Below are 16,939 nucleotides of genomic sequence, written 5' to 3'. Positions count from 1 at the left end.
CATCTTCTGCCTGAGTTCGATAAAGGACAGAACGTTGTGTTTCCATATTAGGAAACGTTGATTTGGTAATAACCTCTGACGTCAGAGCAGTCACAAGACCGTGCGGTCTGAGGCCACACAGCAGCTGCTCCACAGTCTCTCTCTTACGCAGTGTCTCGGAGGCAAAGTGGCAGCATGGCCGCTCACAACCAACCCTCGCAGGACTTCAACAGATGAAGAAACCAATTTCTTTGAATTTCTTTCTGCTTACAGCACCACAAAAAAAAAAAAAAAAAAACAGCTTCGGGAGACTACATCTACTGTCGGCGGGAATTCGTCTTTATGCGCGGTGGTTGTTTTCGGCGGCGGCAGCAGCAGCAGTTCTTCAGCCTGGTTCGCCTGTCAAACATTGCGTGCTTACATCGACGCTAAGCTAGCTCAGCTGCTAGCTTGGCCGGTTTGTTTCGTTCGGAGCTGGTGCGTAGGTGATGTTGTCCGTGCTGTCTTACGGTAGACTTGTTGCCAGAGCTGTCATCGGCGGGCTTTCTCAGACAGACAGCCGCGACTACAGCCTGGTGACGGCGAGCTGCGGCTTCGGCAAAGACTTCCGCAGAGGCATCCTGAAGAAAGGGATGTGTTATGGGGACGACGCGTGCTTCATCGCCCGGCACAGGTCCGCCGATGTTTTGGGTAAGTGTCTGCTCTTTTGTTTGTTCTAGAAATTATATTGCTACGCACGCAGCATCATTCTTCACTTAACAGCATGTAACTACAGGTTGAAACGTGTAGGGTCACTTTTCTTTTTGATAAAGACTGGGTTAATTTGTGTGAAACCTGAACAGCATGGAAATCCAAACCGGCTGTTTGTGGAATCAGCACTGGGACACAGAAACCTTGATCTGTGTGGACAACCTGTCATTTAAGTCTTGTGGGACTCCCACCACCTAAGCTGATTGTATGTGCTGACACCCGCAGAGTTGATCAGGTTGCCAGATTTAACTTGCAAATTGGAACACCTTCAACACAAAATCGCATTGTTTTTGGACCGGCTTGCTTCATTTTTTTTTTTTTTAAGTTGCAGGCTCCTCTCTATTATCTGACTCTGGGTGGGAAGATGCAGTGGGACTGTCCATGTATGGTCAGCAGAACAGATTCTGGTGTCTTGAGCCCAGAAACCTTCCTTTCTGGGCAAATCTTGGATTCCCACCATAAAAGCTCTTACAAGGCAAAACTATAAAACCCAATACACACATCAGTCCTAATAAATAAATTAAAATTTGAAGAATTTAATTGCATCTCTGCTCAAAAGTATTCATGCCTGTTGAACTTTTTTCACATTACTACCACAAGCTGAGATGTTTTGATTTGCATTTTTTGTGTGATCGCACAACATACCAAGTGAAGTAGAAGTAAAATTGATGGTTTCGATTTTATAATGTGTGTCGCAAAACTATACATCGCAATGACCACACATGATGAAACATGGTGGTGGCAGAATTATGCTGCGAGTTCTTGATATGAACGTGGGTGGAGATTGGATCAGAATGTCTTTAGATGTGCAAAGCTGATAGACACGCAATGAAAAACTTGCTATATTTTCAGTGAACTCTATAATCTAGCCACAGCTGTGGACTTTCACTGAGCCTGAGCAGAAATAATTTTAAAATGTTCTAAATGTTAACTGCCTCACAAATCTGACTCTATCCAAACATGTATTTTTATTTTCTTGCATTTCAGTGCTTGTTTGGATTACATAACTGTCTCACCTGTTTGCCTTTTTTTAGGTGTAGCAGATGGAGTTGGTGGCTGGAGAGACTATGGTGTGGACCCGTCGCAGTTTTCCAGTACACTGATGAAGACGTGCGAGAGGCTGGTGAAGGAAGGACGATTTGTCCCCAGCAACCCGGTGGGAGTCCTTACGACCAGCTACTACGAGCTACTACAGAACAAAGTGCCTCTACTGGGTGAGCAGGAAAAAACATTTATTTTGGTATCGTGGACAATATGTTGTCTTGTATTGGCGTTTTTATTATTCTACAGAATAAGGACAAACCCCACCGTGTAGAAACAGGACACCACTGGCATCAGTTGACGGGGGTTCAGACTGTAACCACCGCTGTGTGCAGACATGCGCCGCCTTACAGTGAAAGAGCACATTTCCATGTGGTTTAGATCTGAGCTACATTATACGGGCCTAGGCGGTTTTCATCTGTTTGGTTTATTGCTGGCTGGGCTGAGATTTTTGCATTATGACTCACAACAGCCAGATCCCATTAAGAAGTCCTAGGAATGTCCCAGCCAGTATCCCTTTCCTTCTCCATGGTGTTGCCTCAAAACAAACCCCAGCGCACGCGATCTAACATCAGTGAAGCAGCGTGACAAGGGAACAGATCTTTGTCTCGGCAAACGTCGGTAGTTTTCCAACGAGAACCCGGCAGCAGAGCCGGGGAAAACAAAAGATTGGATTGTACTGTCCTTTGCACAGCCGGAGGAATGCCATTGAGGCAGGCGGCGTGTGTAATTGTTTAGCTGCAGAAAAAAGTGAGAGGCAGAGGACTGAGTCAGAGCGGAGTTTGAAGGTTGATCCCAGAGAGAATATTTTGGTGTTCCGGATGAATCACCAGCAGGGAGTGGCCTCACGTTGTCAGCCTGCTCCAACAACTCTGGTTTCCTCCTTTTCATCTCTCCCACAGAGGGGAGTTTACCAAAATGTGCGTGTGTGTATATATATAAATATGAAAAAAAAAAATTGTGAATTTCAGAGTGAGTTAATTTGTCTCCTAAAGGCATACATTGAATAAGTTCTTGTATAAGTTCAATTGTACTGGAAAAAATTGTATTCACCTTTGATGAGGGAAAAAAGCTTTTGATAACTTTTGATCTTCAATGCCTCAAGACGGCTCCGTATGATTCTGTGGTGATGGTCAAACTTTTTGCCTCTGAGACCAAAACTGGCAAATTTAAACTACTTGCGGGACACAAAATTCATTCAATTTGCAATGCAAAAGTAAATTTATTGTGACTTTTCTTTTTTTACTTTCACCTACTCAATAATGAACACTATTTCTTATGAAATCTATAAATCCTTAAAGTTCCAAAACGCACAAAAAATACTTCAGACTGTGTTGCCTTACTAAATGGAAAAACAGACAATTTAATTTCAATTTCAGCATTTTCTATATTGCCCTATTTTACCATTCTTGATTTGTGGTCAGAGGGCCGATCAAAATCATTTCAAGGGCCACAGGTTGGACAGAACTGACCTACAGCCAATAGAGTTTATTTTCATCTCTTCTTAGGAGTGGTCGCAATGCTGGTCAACATTTTTGTTTGTAAATTCTATAGAAGTGACTTTGTGTGTGACTGTCTGTAGGTAGCAGCACCGCCTGCATCGTGGTGTTGGACAGGCAGAGTCACCAGCTGCACACAGCCAACCTGGGAGACTCGGGTTTCCTGGTGGTCCGGGGCGGGGAGGTGGTCCACCGCTCAGACGAACAGCAGCACTACTTTAACACACCCTTCCAGCTGTCCATTGCTCCTCCCGGGGCGGAGGGAGCCGTGCTCAGCGACAGGTGAGCCGCCCAGCACAAGCTGCACCTCACCCATGTCCATTATGTGCTACACAAAAAGATGACCTACAGTGAGACTGGCTGATAAAGAACTCTAAACTTTTTGTTTTGTTTTGTAAAAACAAACTGGATAAAAGATCATTGGATACTGCATCGTGATGTTTTTTTGTCGATCATAATTTAACCATAGTTTCCCTTACATAAAAACGGTTAAACACAGTCGGCACAGATTTTCTCTGCATTAATGATAATAGTAGTACTGGCACTGACAATTGAGACTTCATCTGTGTCTCTGATCTGGACTTTGGGGGTTGATGAGGAATCATAGGTTTGCATTTGTTACTCTGGATTTTGGTTTTTTTACTTGGAGGACCGAAACTTCAGCTTAGAAGTTTTGCTAATGAGAAAATCACTCTGCTCAGTGAATATTGCGTGGGCAATCTTTTTTTGCATAATGTTGTTTTCCTTTAGTTTTTAACACCTAGTTTTTCCTTTCCTTACTGGTTGCAGCACCATGTTGTTTTTATGCTGCATTTTAACATGGATTCGTAAAAAGCGAGAGAGCTATAAGGCGTTGGCATTTTTTCAAGACTTGTTGGGACTTTGCTGCTGCAGCGCAGCCTTCGACACCCTGCTAACTAATAGGTGGTATGCGTTGCAAACGCGACAAAAGAGATTATCTGAACGGAACCGCTCAGCAAAGCTTTTCAGTCTAGCCTGCGTGACCCACATGTAGCGCTGTAGCGGCGGGTCAGAGGCCACGTGCTGCCGGGTCTCGTTGCTGTGGCGTGCCAAGCAGCAGCGCTGCAGACGTCAGTGGAGATCAGGATGTTTGCCAAGCTTTCCCTCTTACCCAGGTCAAAGTCTGTGTGGGCTGATGACGGGCAAAACGAAGAGTCCAGAGTCGGTCCTGCTGCCAGCGGATTCAGTTCCCGTTTCATTTGCTCATCCTTGATCCACCAGATTATTTTTAAGACTCTTTAAAGGTGATTCTTAGAAAACTGGCAAAACGTGAAGCACAGATAAAGATGGGCTGCGTGGCTTTCAGTGACTCTAATGGAGCTGGATTTAGTTTCTACCCGTCTTTTTGTTCTGCTGGGGCTGGATGATACGGCTGAAAAACTGATATAAGCGTTTCCTTTCAGTTCATTGATAATTGTTGATTAGTTTGTTTTAAATATTTGAAATTTTCTCAGACTAGTGGCGTGACCTTTCCAGTTTTCACTCCAAGCCGTTTTTACTTATTTTTTTATTATTATTATTTGTAAGCAGTTTTGATGCTGTTAAACTGCTGCTGTGCGTGTTACTTAACAAGTTGTTGCTAGGTAACCAGAGAGTGAGTAAGTTGATGTCACTCACCTTGCTTGTCTGGTACTGAGCGGTTCAGTGGCTCAAGTCTTTCCTCTGCCTACATCCCCCAGAATGCTGTGTGGTTCTGGATCGGAGTTCAGTGAATATTCTATATATATCATCGCCTCCCTAAAATAATGATCCAAGTCATTTATTGCCAATATCTTTATTTTTAATTTTTTTACCAAAATCACTTGAGGGAAGGAAATGAGGGGATTGTCCTATGATCTGGGAATTTCAGTCTTCTTACTGAAGATTTAACCAGCAGATGTTTCTTCAACAGTAGATCAAACATCTAGTTGAGTAACAGCAGCAGGTCAAAGCTGAAATACGTGAACACGAAGATCCGCCGAATTAAAGTCAGACTTTGCATATTAAACCGTGACGTTTATATCAACCATTTTTCCTTCTATTAGGAAGCTGTGCACACTGTTATTGTTTCTGCTTCATGATGATTTTATCTGCATACAGTTGAACATGAGGATCGGGTTAACGTGGTTTGTTCTTTCTGGCTTCATGAAAACTGACTTAGCCTTAGAGAGTATTGGTAAAATGAGAATAATCAGGGTTTTTTTCTTTTTCATATCCATCTATTGCTGCCAACACTGAATATCCCACCATCCCCTTCTGAGCCTTTTTGTCACCCCCACTTCATAGATAATGCAGCACAGGGCAGGTTGTTCCTGGGAGCTATGTCTCACTGTGTCCTGATGCAGTCCAGACACCTTCATATTCATATTCATATTCATATCATATTCATAACTGTGTGGCGGGTTTGCAGCAGAGTGGGAGCATCTGCCAAGAAGCGAACATGAGACTGGTAGTCTCTCTGCCACTCTGGCAATCAAAGCACTTGATGTTGTACTAGACCACGCTGTTCTTTTTAAGATCCTTGGATACATTTTACTTTTAAAGTGAGATTATGTTTTCATTACCGAGGTGAATCTGTGTAATTACAAATGACGCAACTGAATTTTTTTTTTCCAGAATAGAAGACAAGCTATGTTTCAGGTGTAAATAAACTAAAACTAGTTTGTAGTACTCTGTATGAAACTAAAGAGTATCAAAGACTAGACTGACGGTATTCCTTGTCTGAATCTGTGTGCTTGCAGCCCAGAATCTGCTGACAGCTCCTCCTTTGACGTGCAGCTAGGTGACATAATCCTCACCGCCACCGATGGGCTGTTCGACAACATGCCTGATTATATGATCCTCCAAGAGCTGAAAAAACTGAAGGTAAGTGACAAACATGGCTGCTGCTGCTGAGTCTCAATCCAGAAGAAAAACCTAACGCTCACTTTTTTCTTTCTTTTTTTTTTCCTTTCTTTTTGTTTGTTTATTGCTTCCTCAGAACTCAAACTATGAGAGCATTCAGCAGACGGCCCGCAGCATCGCAGAGCAAGCTCATGTACTGGCATATGACCCCAACTACATGTCACCTTTTGCACAGTTTGCATGCGACAACGGACTGAATGTCAGAGGTAGGTTTCTTTTAAAGCGGTATAGCTTTAAACTATTTTGTAGTTTAAAGCTGCAGTATATACAGCATTGCAACCGACTACACAGTTTCAGTGTTGCAATGTTGCAGTAAGACTGCTTGGAGACGGTATTGGTTGAGTTATTATATTTCATGAGTCAGGCAATAAAACTCATATCAACCAATCTGATCGCTTCAAAACAACTTCACCTTCCTGTAAGGAATGAGGAGATCAAATGAAAGTTGGTGTACAGCCTACAGACTCAATGAAGAAGAAAAATGGGAGTGGTACAGTAGTTTGAGTCATTTTACCAGGAGTGGGATGGGACAGGAATTTTTGATTTTACTTTGGACCCCCCCAGTCTAAATGAACCACAGTTGTATCACTACATTGTAGAAAACTGTTATTTACTTAAAACATCTCGCCAAAGCTAAAAATAAAATTTTTCACATTCACACTGAAGAGTGTTGTTGACACTGCTTAGTATTGTACGTTTACTTTCATCAGTCAGGGGCAGTCGAATTGAAATTGGCCGATTTTGGTCCTCTGCTGATTTTCTACGTGCAACATGAGTCGTGTCTTTTCCAGAGAAATGTCACACAACATTAACATTTGCTCTTTGTGACGGCTTAGACATTTTTATCTACCACCATCCTGTTTTTTTGTTTATTTGTGCAGGAGGAAAGCCAGACGACATCACGGTGCTGTTGTCCATCGTGGCAGAATACACAGACTAGAACCTGCAAGCCGGGACGTCGCTAATCTGCCTCTGGAAGCGATGAACTGCTTCAATTCCTGCTGGCCAGGATGTAGGTTTGACATCTGATGCTTCCTCCACATCTACAGGATCCACTCTGCTGAAGAGCCGCCCCAAACGCCCTTTTTGTTCTCCCATAAAAAGTACCGCCAGCGAGAGGTCAAATTATGCAAACGAGAGGCCTAAAACACACTTCTGTCTCAGTTGGACTGTTGGCATCTTTGTAGTTTTCCACTGCTCACTTGCTAATCCCATTGCCAAGGATCAGTAGTCATTGGTTGGAAATGAAGCATCCAGTTTGAGGTCAAGTCCCTCTCTTTTCTGATGGGAGGCTGGGGTGAGGAGAAAGTCCAGGCTAGGATGTAGCCAACAGCTGCCGCTTGAGTCTCCATTAGGGAATAAAACGTTCTTAGGCGTACAGAGAGAATGGCGGCTTTAGGGCTCAATAACCAAGCTGCAGTTTGTAGATGTTTCAAGACCTTCATGGAAAGTTGTGGAGTGTTTTCTAGGAGCATGGAGCAAAAGTTAAACAAGACGGTGTGTTCAGAGTCTACAAAAAACCTCAGTTTATGTGACAATGACACACCTGTCGGCGGGCTCATCTTTAAGATTTCACATCGAGCGGCAGCTGCCTTTTTCTTACTGGTGCGATTGGAGTCCAGCGCATGTTTCGTTACCGAGCGGGACGGAGCATTTATAGTCGGAAAGCCTCTTCGGACACATGCAATGCACATTATTTGTCAAACCGATGTCCTCCCTTTAATCTACAGCTGCTGGTGAAGTCTTGACAGTAATTTTGTGTGAAGTGTGTATGGATGTGAGTGTGACGGATGACTGGTGTTGAGTTGGATGTCAAGGTGCCGGACTAACTCCACATCCACTGGACTTAATGGGTCTGGCAGCCTTAAACGCACACAGCTAAAAAAAAAAGTTAAAAGAAAAAAAAAAAAAAGCTGAAGTTGGTCGGGTGACCAAAAAAAAGTATTTTTGTAACTTTGTTCGCTGCTTCAGGGTAGCTTAAGCTGTGGTTCAGTTTCCCCCTCCTCCCCTCTGCTGTAGGTTTTAATAGCGATGGTCGTCGTGTTTCCATTACGCCACAAAGATTTGCACTAGGTGTGTTTGTGCGACTTTCTACCTACAATTAGTAAGATGTCACTGTAAGGTTGAGATGTTATGACGTGCCTTGTATCAGGAGATGTTGATACTGGCAGACATGTCCTCTATTAGTCACCCAACTGAGCACAGAGCCCTGAAACTGTAAAGTAGCCATAGAGATGAAACAGCTCTGCTGTCTAAAGATATTCTTTTTTTGTTTTGTCTTCTTAAAATCTACCACTGTGTTTAGGTCAGGATGTCGGGACTAGTGATGATCCCTGCTTCAGAAAACCGTCCCTGTGAATTTGTCATTTGTTTACAATCTGCACTAATGAAACAAGTTTTTTTTTTTTTAATTTCCCCTCCCCATACACCGGGGCTGACGATAAGGGCTGCAGAATTGGGTGTATTAAGATGATGACAGTGGTGGATACAATTGTGAAAGTATAAATGTTGGAAAATCTCAGCCGCGTCGGCTCAAGCTGTTCAGTTCTCCCAGTCGTCTGGCTCATGACTCGCACCTGCACCAACGCTTTTCCTCTCAGTCTCGTCTTTCAAACACACTCGGTCGACCGGAGCGTGTATATACGGTGTACAGTTAAATGCAGATCTGAGTTCTGGGGGGAAAAATTTGAAATCTGTAAAATATTTAAATAAAGATAATATTTATTTATAATGTTTTGACTATATTTTGTTTACAAAAGTTGTTTGTTTGCTGGTATGTTTTTTTAGTAAACCTGCTGGCTGTTGCTGTGGATCAACAGGTCAACATCAAATCCAGGAAACATTTTGTCCAACATCCTCCAACATTCCACAGGTGGCTGGTTTGCCAATACCGGCGGGTGTGGCAGCTTTATGCTAACATGTTACCACAGACAAAACTAAGAGCGGTTGCCATGTCTACGACATCAGGTATTGGAAAAGAAGCTTAGTAGAAACTGTTAATATAACGCTAAATATCTTAAGCGGCAGATTGATACTCAGTTCAGCGTTCTGACTCTGTGAAAGCATTGCTTTGTTTCGAGCAGAAATGAAATCACAAGTTCAGAAGAATGACTTGTGTAATCTCTCACAGTGAAGGGCTTCTCGGGTGGTAGTCATCAGTGTTTTCTTCCTCATCGCTGTAACGTGCCAGGACAGGCAGCTGGGCAGCACCACCATCTCCGTCTTGCTGAGAGGACAAGGCGTTGAACAGCAGGAAACAGACCTGACAGGGAAAATAGAACCGTTAGCTGGTAACATGTTGGGGAATGTCCTCAAAATGCTTCTAAAGCCGTGTGAAACTAATTCTGCCACTTGCATTACAAAAACACTCAAAAGAAAAAAAAAAAAAAAGATCCAGGCTTTTACCACATTTTGCCAGTCAGTGTAGCAGTTTGATTGGATCATAGATGTTTAAATGTATTGACAGTATAGTTTGCATATAGGAGCTGCAGAGAGCACGTTCAGAAGACGAGAGGCATGTAGAAAAGAAAAAAAGGCTCCTAGCCACAACTTTACATAAGAGCAAGAGAGGGAAGTCAGTGGTTTGGGCCTTGCATGTCTCTAAATTACCCTGATTTGCATCTTTCAGAGCTTTGACTTTTCAGGACCAGAAACACTACAAGTTCTGACTTTGTGTAATTAAAGTTTGAAAACATGAAGGAGCGTCTCCGACTTCCTTCTCTGATCTTCCAAACAAATTAGCTGCAAATGCAGCTTTTCTTAAGCTTCAGGTTGAGCTCTGCACATTCAAAGTCGTTGATCAGCCATTGTTTAGTGACTAATTTTACTTAACTCATGATTATATAACTATGAAAGAAAAAAACATTTTTAAAATGGGTGTGTGGATTAATACTGAACTTGTGATGGAGCATGTCAAACAAAATAAGCTTAGATAGATCCTTATAATAGATCAAATCACTTCAGTTTTATCTGTATACAGCCAAATTACATGAAGATGAAAATATGTTATTCAATTCCAAATAAGTTATCTTTGAATGAAGGGACATATTCATATTTTAATAGTTTTTTTTATCAACACATTATGCCACAGCCGGCCCTTTAAAGGGGCAGTTTCATGTAAAAGTCTTTTTTGATACAGTTATTCTCTCATCAAAAACATACTTGGACTGTTGCTTTGATTCTTTCATGCATATTTAAGAAATCTTTTAATCTCCATGGCAACTACTCAGCTGTTCAAAGCGCCTTGGTGGACCTAGCGAGACGCAGCTCCTCAGAGCTGCAGGAATTAGCAAAAACCTGGTGGAACTGAGCATCTGCTGAGCTGATTATGGGAGCTACTTCTCAGAGAAACACTGGTAAAAACATTAAGATGTTAATAGATTAGCCATGTTGGCTAACGCTGATTAGCCAGGCTGAGCTTTAGAAAGAGCAGGAGTTTCTTAAAGAGACAGAGGCCCAATTTCAAGGTGTTAAGTCAGGAACGCCTCTTTTAAGTCATATTTGATTTATACACTATTTTTATAGCAAGTGAGGGTAACATGGTTACATGACTATGCTATAAGATGGCACTTATGTGGCTGGAAAACACATAACACCTCCCCTTTAAAGACTTTCTTGATCTTGATGTGACCCTTAAAAAAGAGTTTGACTTCTCTAACTCTGACTATGACAGAGGAATAAAGCAAAGCATCAGAGTAAATGTAGGAGAGAAAAATTGAACAGAGGGGAGGTGAGGAATTACAGCCATATGTCAAACGTCTCCATTATGGTCCAAGTAAAAGGAAAAATATCAGAACAAACTGAAATCTAATCAAACAGGAAGAGTTTGTCACCTTAGCGGATGCAGGGCTTGAGGAGGAGCTGCTACATTCCTGGCTGTCTACCCTGAGGCAGGTCGGCTCCCTGATCTCAGAGAGACGCATTGCACCGGGACAGCTGATTACAGGGATGCCGCGGCTGGACGGAATCAGCTCATCAGGAACGGTGCGACTCCTGCTGCCTGGTCCCTGAGACACAGCCACAGGCTGAGCTGGACACCTGAAAACACCACAGGATACGTTTAACTCTTACTAAACAGTCTGTCCACGCTGCGTAACTGCAAAATAATTGCTTTTACAGAGAGCCATCGTGTGTCAGCAAAGTCTGACTCATGAGCATGTGGATCCTCACTGAACCCGCTGAGGACAGGCGTTTGTTAAACTGGAAAAGTGTGACAAGGTATGTGGAAAATAAGGAAGATGTCCAACAAGTTAATGACAGAGTAAAGGCTGACAAGAAACCAGTCACTGACCCCTGACTGTGCTGAAGTACAGCAGTTTAAATAGTGCAAGAAATAAAACAACCCTCCGCATTGTGAGACTTGTAACTGTGATATCGTTCCTGAATAATCCAACGTCAATACTGATTAGCCACATTTATCCAAATTTGCTAGAAAAACTCAAGAAATTTTGAGATGAACCTAGGAAATTTTCTAGGAAAAAACAGGAAAATTTCATAGGTTGGAAAGTCAAAAATTTGCTAGAAAAAAAACTCAACCAATTTTGAGATTAATAAGAAATTTTCTAGAAAAAAAAATATTTTAATATCTGAAAATTTCCAAGTCAAAAAAAATTATTGCAAATTTTCTACTGTTCAAACTCAGAAATTTCCTTTTTTTTGTTTTCTAAAAAATTTCTGAAGTTGATCTCAAAACTCATGAATTTTTTGGCAGAAATTTCATTTCTTCATCCATTTTCTTTACACCCTTGTCCCTTAGTGGGGTCAGGAGGGTTGCTGGTGCCTATCTCCAGCTAACGTTCCGGGCGAGAGGCGTGGTCACCCTGGACAGGTCGCCAGTCTGTCGCAGGGCAACACAGAGACACAACCATGCACACACACACCCCACCTAGGGGCAATTTGGAGAGGCCAATTAACCTGACAGTCATGTTTTTGGACTGTGGGAGGAAACCGGAGTACCCAGGGAAAACCCACACATGCACAGGGAGAACATGCAACCCAGAACCTTCTTGCTGCAAGGCAACAGCTCTATCAACTGCGCCACTGTGCAATTTACTGGAAAAAAGAAGAGTAAATTTCCTGGCAGAAATTTACTCTTTTTTTTTTTTTTTTTTTGTTGTCCTAATTCGCCGTCGTACAAGACCTGAATTAGATGTTGTGTAATAACAACCAGCTGGAGTTGGAAAAGAGTGAGGCAGGCTGGTGACACCGGCAGAGCGGGTGAGCGTAGAGGAGCTGAGCGGATTACAGAGCATCTCACTGGCAGGCTTCTAACCTACGCTTGGCCTAGTTTCTCACTCACAGACTCTAGACCGGCTGCAGTAACGACACACCCTATTAGGGGGCTAAAAACAGCCAATGAGGGCGATGAGACTTGGTGGAAAGCCAAGAGTGAAGGTCAGATAAAGTCAAAGAGTGAAGACTGATTTACAGAATCTGGCAAAAGTGTTCAAACCCCTTCAAAGTCACATTTTATCACTTTGCAATCACAAACTTGAACATAATTTTATTGGAACATCAATATAGGGGTTGTAGTAATGATGAAGTCGACAGAAAAAAAGTTCTTAAAATATTCTGGAAAGTGTGGCATGCATTTTTTCATTCATTTTTTTTTATTCAGCCCTCTTTTGCTCTCATACCCTAAAAGATAAAGTTCAAGGTGCATGGTTAGTTTTGCGATTACTGTATGTTCTCTAGGACAAACAGATTTTGAAAACCAGCAAGCGGCACAGATGTGATGAGGACAAAATCTGGTCAGAATAATGTCAAAAACACAAATCTGATGGATGCTGGGTTGTTCAGTCAGTGGTTTTACTGACACTATACCTGTTACCTGGGTGTTTTTGGGGTCGGGGGTTCGGTTGGTTGAGAATGGTCCCTGCTGTCAGAGTTCGTGACAGTTGCCAGCAGCACGGTGGCTTCAAGGACCATGTCCTCCACAGAGAAGCACACAGGCCTGCAGACAGGGACAACTTTACCACAGCCAATCAAACAGTGAGAAAACTGCTGAAACGCCCAGACCCAGCAGTCAGAGACAAAGAGGTTTTTGAAATGGCCTAGTAATACCTCCGTATCTTCAGATATGGTTGCAAATTAATCTAAACAGCATGATGAGACTCACTTTCCTGCTGCATTGAGGTAAACCGACACTGGAAGGCTGCGAGACTCCGCAAAGGACAACATTCCCTGAAAAAACAGAACAATCGACTCAGACACACTCCTCTGAGTGCATGCCATGACTGTAGCAATAACAGACAAAGAAAAAGCATCAATTCTTGAAATTGTGACTAACTCAGACTCAAAGCTTAGTTTTCCAGACTCCAGAAGATGGCGAGACTGGAAAATGAGGAGAGACTCCCAGCGGGGGGTTCAACAAACATTCCAAGACATTAGGGGACAAGAGCAGTGAAGGGTAATGCAGGTCAGGTCTCGCTAACTGGACCAGAACAAAGAACGTCCCTTCAAATTCTCAAATGAAACATGAACAGTTACTCATTCATTAAAAAAAAAAAAAAAAACAACTATGACAGACCAAGCTGTCTTTCTAGATTTTCCTGTTTAGGAAATGACAGGCATCTCCTAGATTCTGTGTTTTATAGTTAACTCACATTACTGAGTCAACAACTTGAGTTAAATTGGTTTGGATTGAAGAACTGGATTGTGTAAATGATTCCTTTTGTCATGTTTCAGTGGTTCAGCAGGTGCGTCACTATAGCCTCTCTGTTTGAGCTAAAACTAGGCATGACAGTAAATGGGACATTTTGCTACTTAGAAATGCTGCCACCTGCAGGTGTGAGTTAATATCTCTTAAGCCAAATGTTTTTGATCATTTTTGAGAAAAATTTGCAATAGATTCACAATTTAGCGCAAAGGACACTAGAACTATCACCTCTGACACAGAAAAGCCCCTGATGAGCCAGACACACACATGCTGTAACTATGCAGCACATAAACACACAGATCCAAGCTACACACGACATACTCAAGTGACAAAATAAAGACGGTACTAAAATAGCTCACTTACCCTCAGCTCCTTCAGACAGAAGGTTATGTCAGAGTCCAGCCCCATCTGGAAGTAGTCAAACTCGTTTGGGTGTAAGGACATCTCAGTGAACGTCGTCTTCATGGGACCTGTCACACAAATAAATCCAATTCCCTCAGTTACATATTGAAGAAACTGAAGGAGGCAGGAACTTTCTGTCTGAGGAACAGCTTCCCCATGTAACTTTGTCTCGATGACTCTCTGGACACTTATAAAAAAAACTATTTAAAACTTCATAGAGTCTTATTTGCGGGGGCTTTTTTTTTTTTTTAGATTTACATCATATTGTAAAATTATTCCCTCATTATAGACATAGCTGGAGTGCTTTTTTTTCATGCATGTTTGAGGAATCCTATAATCTCCCATGACAACCATTCAGTTGTGCAAAATGCCTGATTGGACCTAGCTTCGCCTTCAAGAATGAAGCTCCTCCTCCAAGCTGTAGTTTCCAAGCTTCCAGGCTTCTGCCTCACAGAGCAAAGCGGCCCTCCCCCACTCAACTCCTTCAGACTAGCCAGCAGTAATTAGCAAACACCTGCTGGAACTGTGTATTTGCTGAGCTCATCACAAGAGCTACTTCTGAAGGAAACGCTGGTAAAAACGTTGTTAAATAGTTAATAGAGGAGCCATGTTGTGATGACTTCCTAAAGGCATCACAACATGGCTTTAGGAATGCCATGTTGTGATGCTCTTTCTTTTTCAGAAAAAGCAGGAGTTTCTTAAAGAGACAGAGGCCCAATTTCAAGGCGTTAAATTACAAAGTAAAATTTCTTTTAAGTCATGACATATAGCATTTTTTATAACAGCTGAAGCTAACTACTTGATTGTACTATAAAAATGACACTATGTAGGTAGAAAGCACATTGTACTGCCCCTTTAAACTACTCTTTCATTCCAGTAGCATAATCCTACACTGAACATTTCTGATAAAAATCATCCCTGACGACTATTGTTACCACTTGCTGTCAGTTGTTGCTTCATTTAACCCACAACTTCATCCTTCGTTTCACATCAAACCCGCTTGGAGTGTTTGTTATAGAAACACTCAGACACACCTTCTTTTGACCAAAGCACATGATTCATGCTAAGAGAATGCCAAATGTTTATGTTTGTCGTGGTAGGACTGAAAAGCCTTCTTCGTGGTGTGGTGAACCTCCCAAAACAACCAGTTGGCATGTAAATAGAGTCTAATGGTCGTCATGGAGATGTGGTAACCCAAGATGCCAGTCCTTGCTCTGGTTCTCTTAACGGTGAACTTAGGTAGTTTCACTTCCCTTACTGTCCTGCTCAGTCTGGGTGGCGGCAAGAAAAACATGGATCTTTATTTAGGCTAAGAGAAAATAGCTTATTTTTTTTCAAGACATATGTCTTCTACAAAGAAAAAGAAAATTCTAAATTAGTAAGTAGAAGTTCAGAGAAACTCTGGGTAACTTAAAAAATCAAAAATGCCAGGTGAATTTATTATGGGGGGGACCAATTGTCCATGTCTGTATATATATATTAAATCATCATGCCAAAATTGTCGCAACTTTCATCACATTCTGTCATTTTTTAAATTTAAAGTAAACGACATGACAAAGTCAGCACACCTTTTCCGCCCTGCTGGTAGTTTCTGAGAGTGACTTTCATTGGAGTGATGGACAGAGTGATTTCTTCCTGAAACAGGGGAAAGTGTACCACCATATCCGTCAGAAGCCTGCAGGAGTAAAGAACAAAACAGATGCAAAAATCACACGACTTCTGTTCAATCAACTCATTGCCAATTTCCAAACTGTAAACTTTAAGCAGTTTCAAGTGTATTTTAGGATATATTCAGATTACCAACAGGTGGTAATAGAAAAAATGTTTTCTATTACACTGACCAATAAAAGGGTCTAATGAAAAAAAAAATCATAGGACCAAATGAAAATGAGAAGATTAAAACAAATTTTAATGGTTTTGAATTAGTTTAGTCACAGATGTGTTAATGTCACATCTTCTGTGCTGATTTCAAAGTAAAAAGAAGCATAAAGTGTGAAATAGAAAGCTAGCTATAAACTTGGCCTGCAACCATGGACTGATGAATGGATCCAAAGGGACAAACTGATAAATTATCCAGTGCTAACCTGGCAGGAGCCTTCAGCACATTGGGACAGAGATGTGAGTCGAACACAGCCTGCAGAGCCTCACTTTCCTGGAAATGTATGTTGTGGGTTTTAATGATACCTAGAACCAGACACAAGGTGAAAGGAGCACACTGCCACCAGGTGTCCACAACATGCAACACGTCATGTGCCGCAAAAGGAACAGGTTCAGCACACGTTTTGAATTCTGTTAATAGCTATGAAACCAATATGGGTAGGTTTGCTTTTATTTGTGTAGAATTAGATTATTGTCTCAAATGCAGTGTTTCCTACCATGTCTGCAGAAAAACTGGATTATTACTCGGTCGGTGGCAGTGCTGACTGACATGTGACATCGTTCCACACTGCGTTCAATGGAGGTCAGACAGCGAAACAGTGGGAGCACAGACTTAAAAACAGACAAGAGGAGTTCAAATTTTCATCTTCTTGATTATAGAACTGCAAAAATTGTTATGACATATACAGAATAAGCTTGTCTGGCATTTATTCCTTAAAAATAAATGCCAGGAAGACCCCATTTCAAGTCCTGGGAACAAGGGCGCCGCCAGGAATCTTGGGCCCCATGACAAAAAATTAAATTGGGCCCCTTTAAAAAACATGTCTCT

At 41.9% G+C, this 16,939-nt stretch overlaps 2 protein-coding genes across 5 annotated transcripts in view; one reads left to right on the top strand and one right to left on the bottom strand.

Annotated features, from left to right (window-relative positions):
- Positions 1-102: 102 nt before the first annotated feature.
- On the top strand, positions 103-8,105 carry pptc7a (protein phosphatase targeting COQ7 a). Its single transcript, XM_007572844.2, has 6 exons — positions 103-669; positions 1,764-1,943; positions 3,353-3,551; positions 6,011-6,134; positions 6,250-6,379; positions 7,055-8,105. Exons 1-6 carry the CDS (start codon positions 468-470, stop codon positions 7,111-7,113), a joined length of 894 nt encoding a protein of 297 aa, XP_007572906.1. The 5' UTR covers positions 103-467; the 3' UTR covers positions 7,114-8,105.
- The window catches only part of rad9b (RAD9 checkpoint clamp component B), a 16,157-nt gene continuing 2,727 nt past the window's right edge, over positions 3,510-16,939 (bottom strand). For 2 of the 4 annotated variants that reach the window (XM_016661077.1, XM_016661075.1), the window contains 9 exons: positions 16,608-16,722; positions 16,317-16,416; positions 15,801-15,907; positions 14,194-14,300; positions 13,291-13,355; positions 13,003-13,125; positions 11,006-11,210; positions 9,302-9,435; positions 3,510-3,597 (listed from right to left, as the gene is read on the bottom strand). In XM_016661077.1, the coding sequence (XP_016516563.1) occupies positions 3,591-3,597; positions 9,302-9,435; positions 11,006-11,210; positions 13,003-13,125; positions 13,291-13,355; positions 14,194-14,300; positions 15,801-15,907; positions 16,317-16,416; positions 16,608-16,722 (963 nt within the window). In that variant the 3' untranslated portion in view covers positions 3,510-3,590. Of the gene's footprint in view, positions 3,598-8,569; positions 9,436-11,005; positions 11,211-13,002; positions 13,126-13,290; positions 13,356-14,193; positions 14,301-15,800; positions 15,908-16,316; positions 16,417-16,607; positions 16,723-16,939 lie in introns of those variants that run through there. The other 2 variants (XM_016661078.1, XM_016661076.1) reach the window with 1 other exon arrangement.

The sequence above is a fragment of the Poecilia formosa genome, unplaced genomic scaffold (genome assembly GCF_000485575.1).
Source record: "Poecilia formosa unplaced genomic scaffold, Poecilia_formosa-5.1.2 Scaffold309, whole genome shotgun sequence".
Lineage (NCBI taxonomy): Eukaryota > Metazoa > Chordata > Actinopteri > Cyprinodontiformes > Poeciliidae > Poecilia > Poecilia formosa.
The sequence above is the reverse complement of the archived record's forward strand: the minus strand, read 5'-3'. Positions and strand labels throughout refer to the sequence as shown.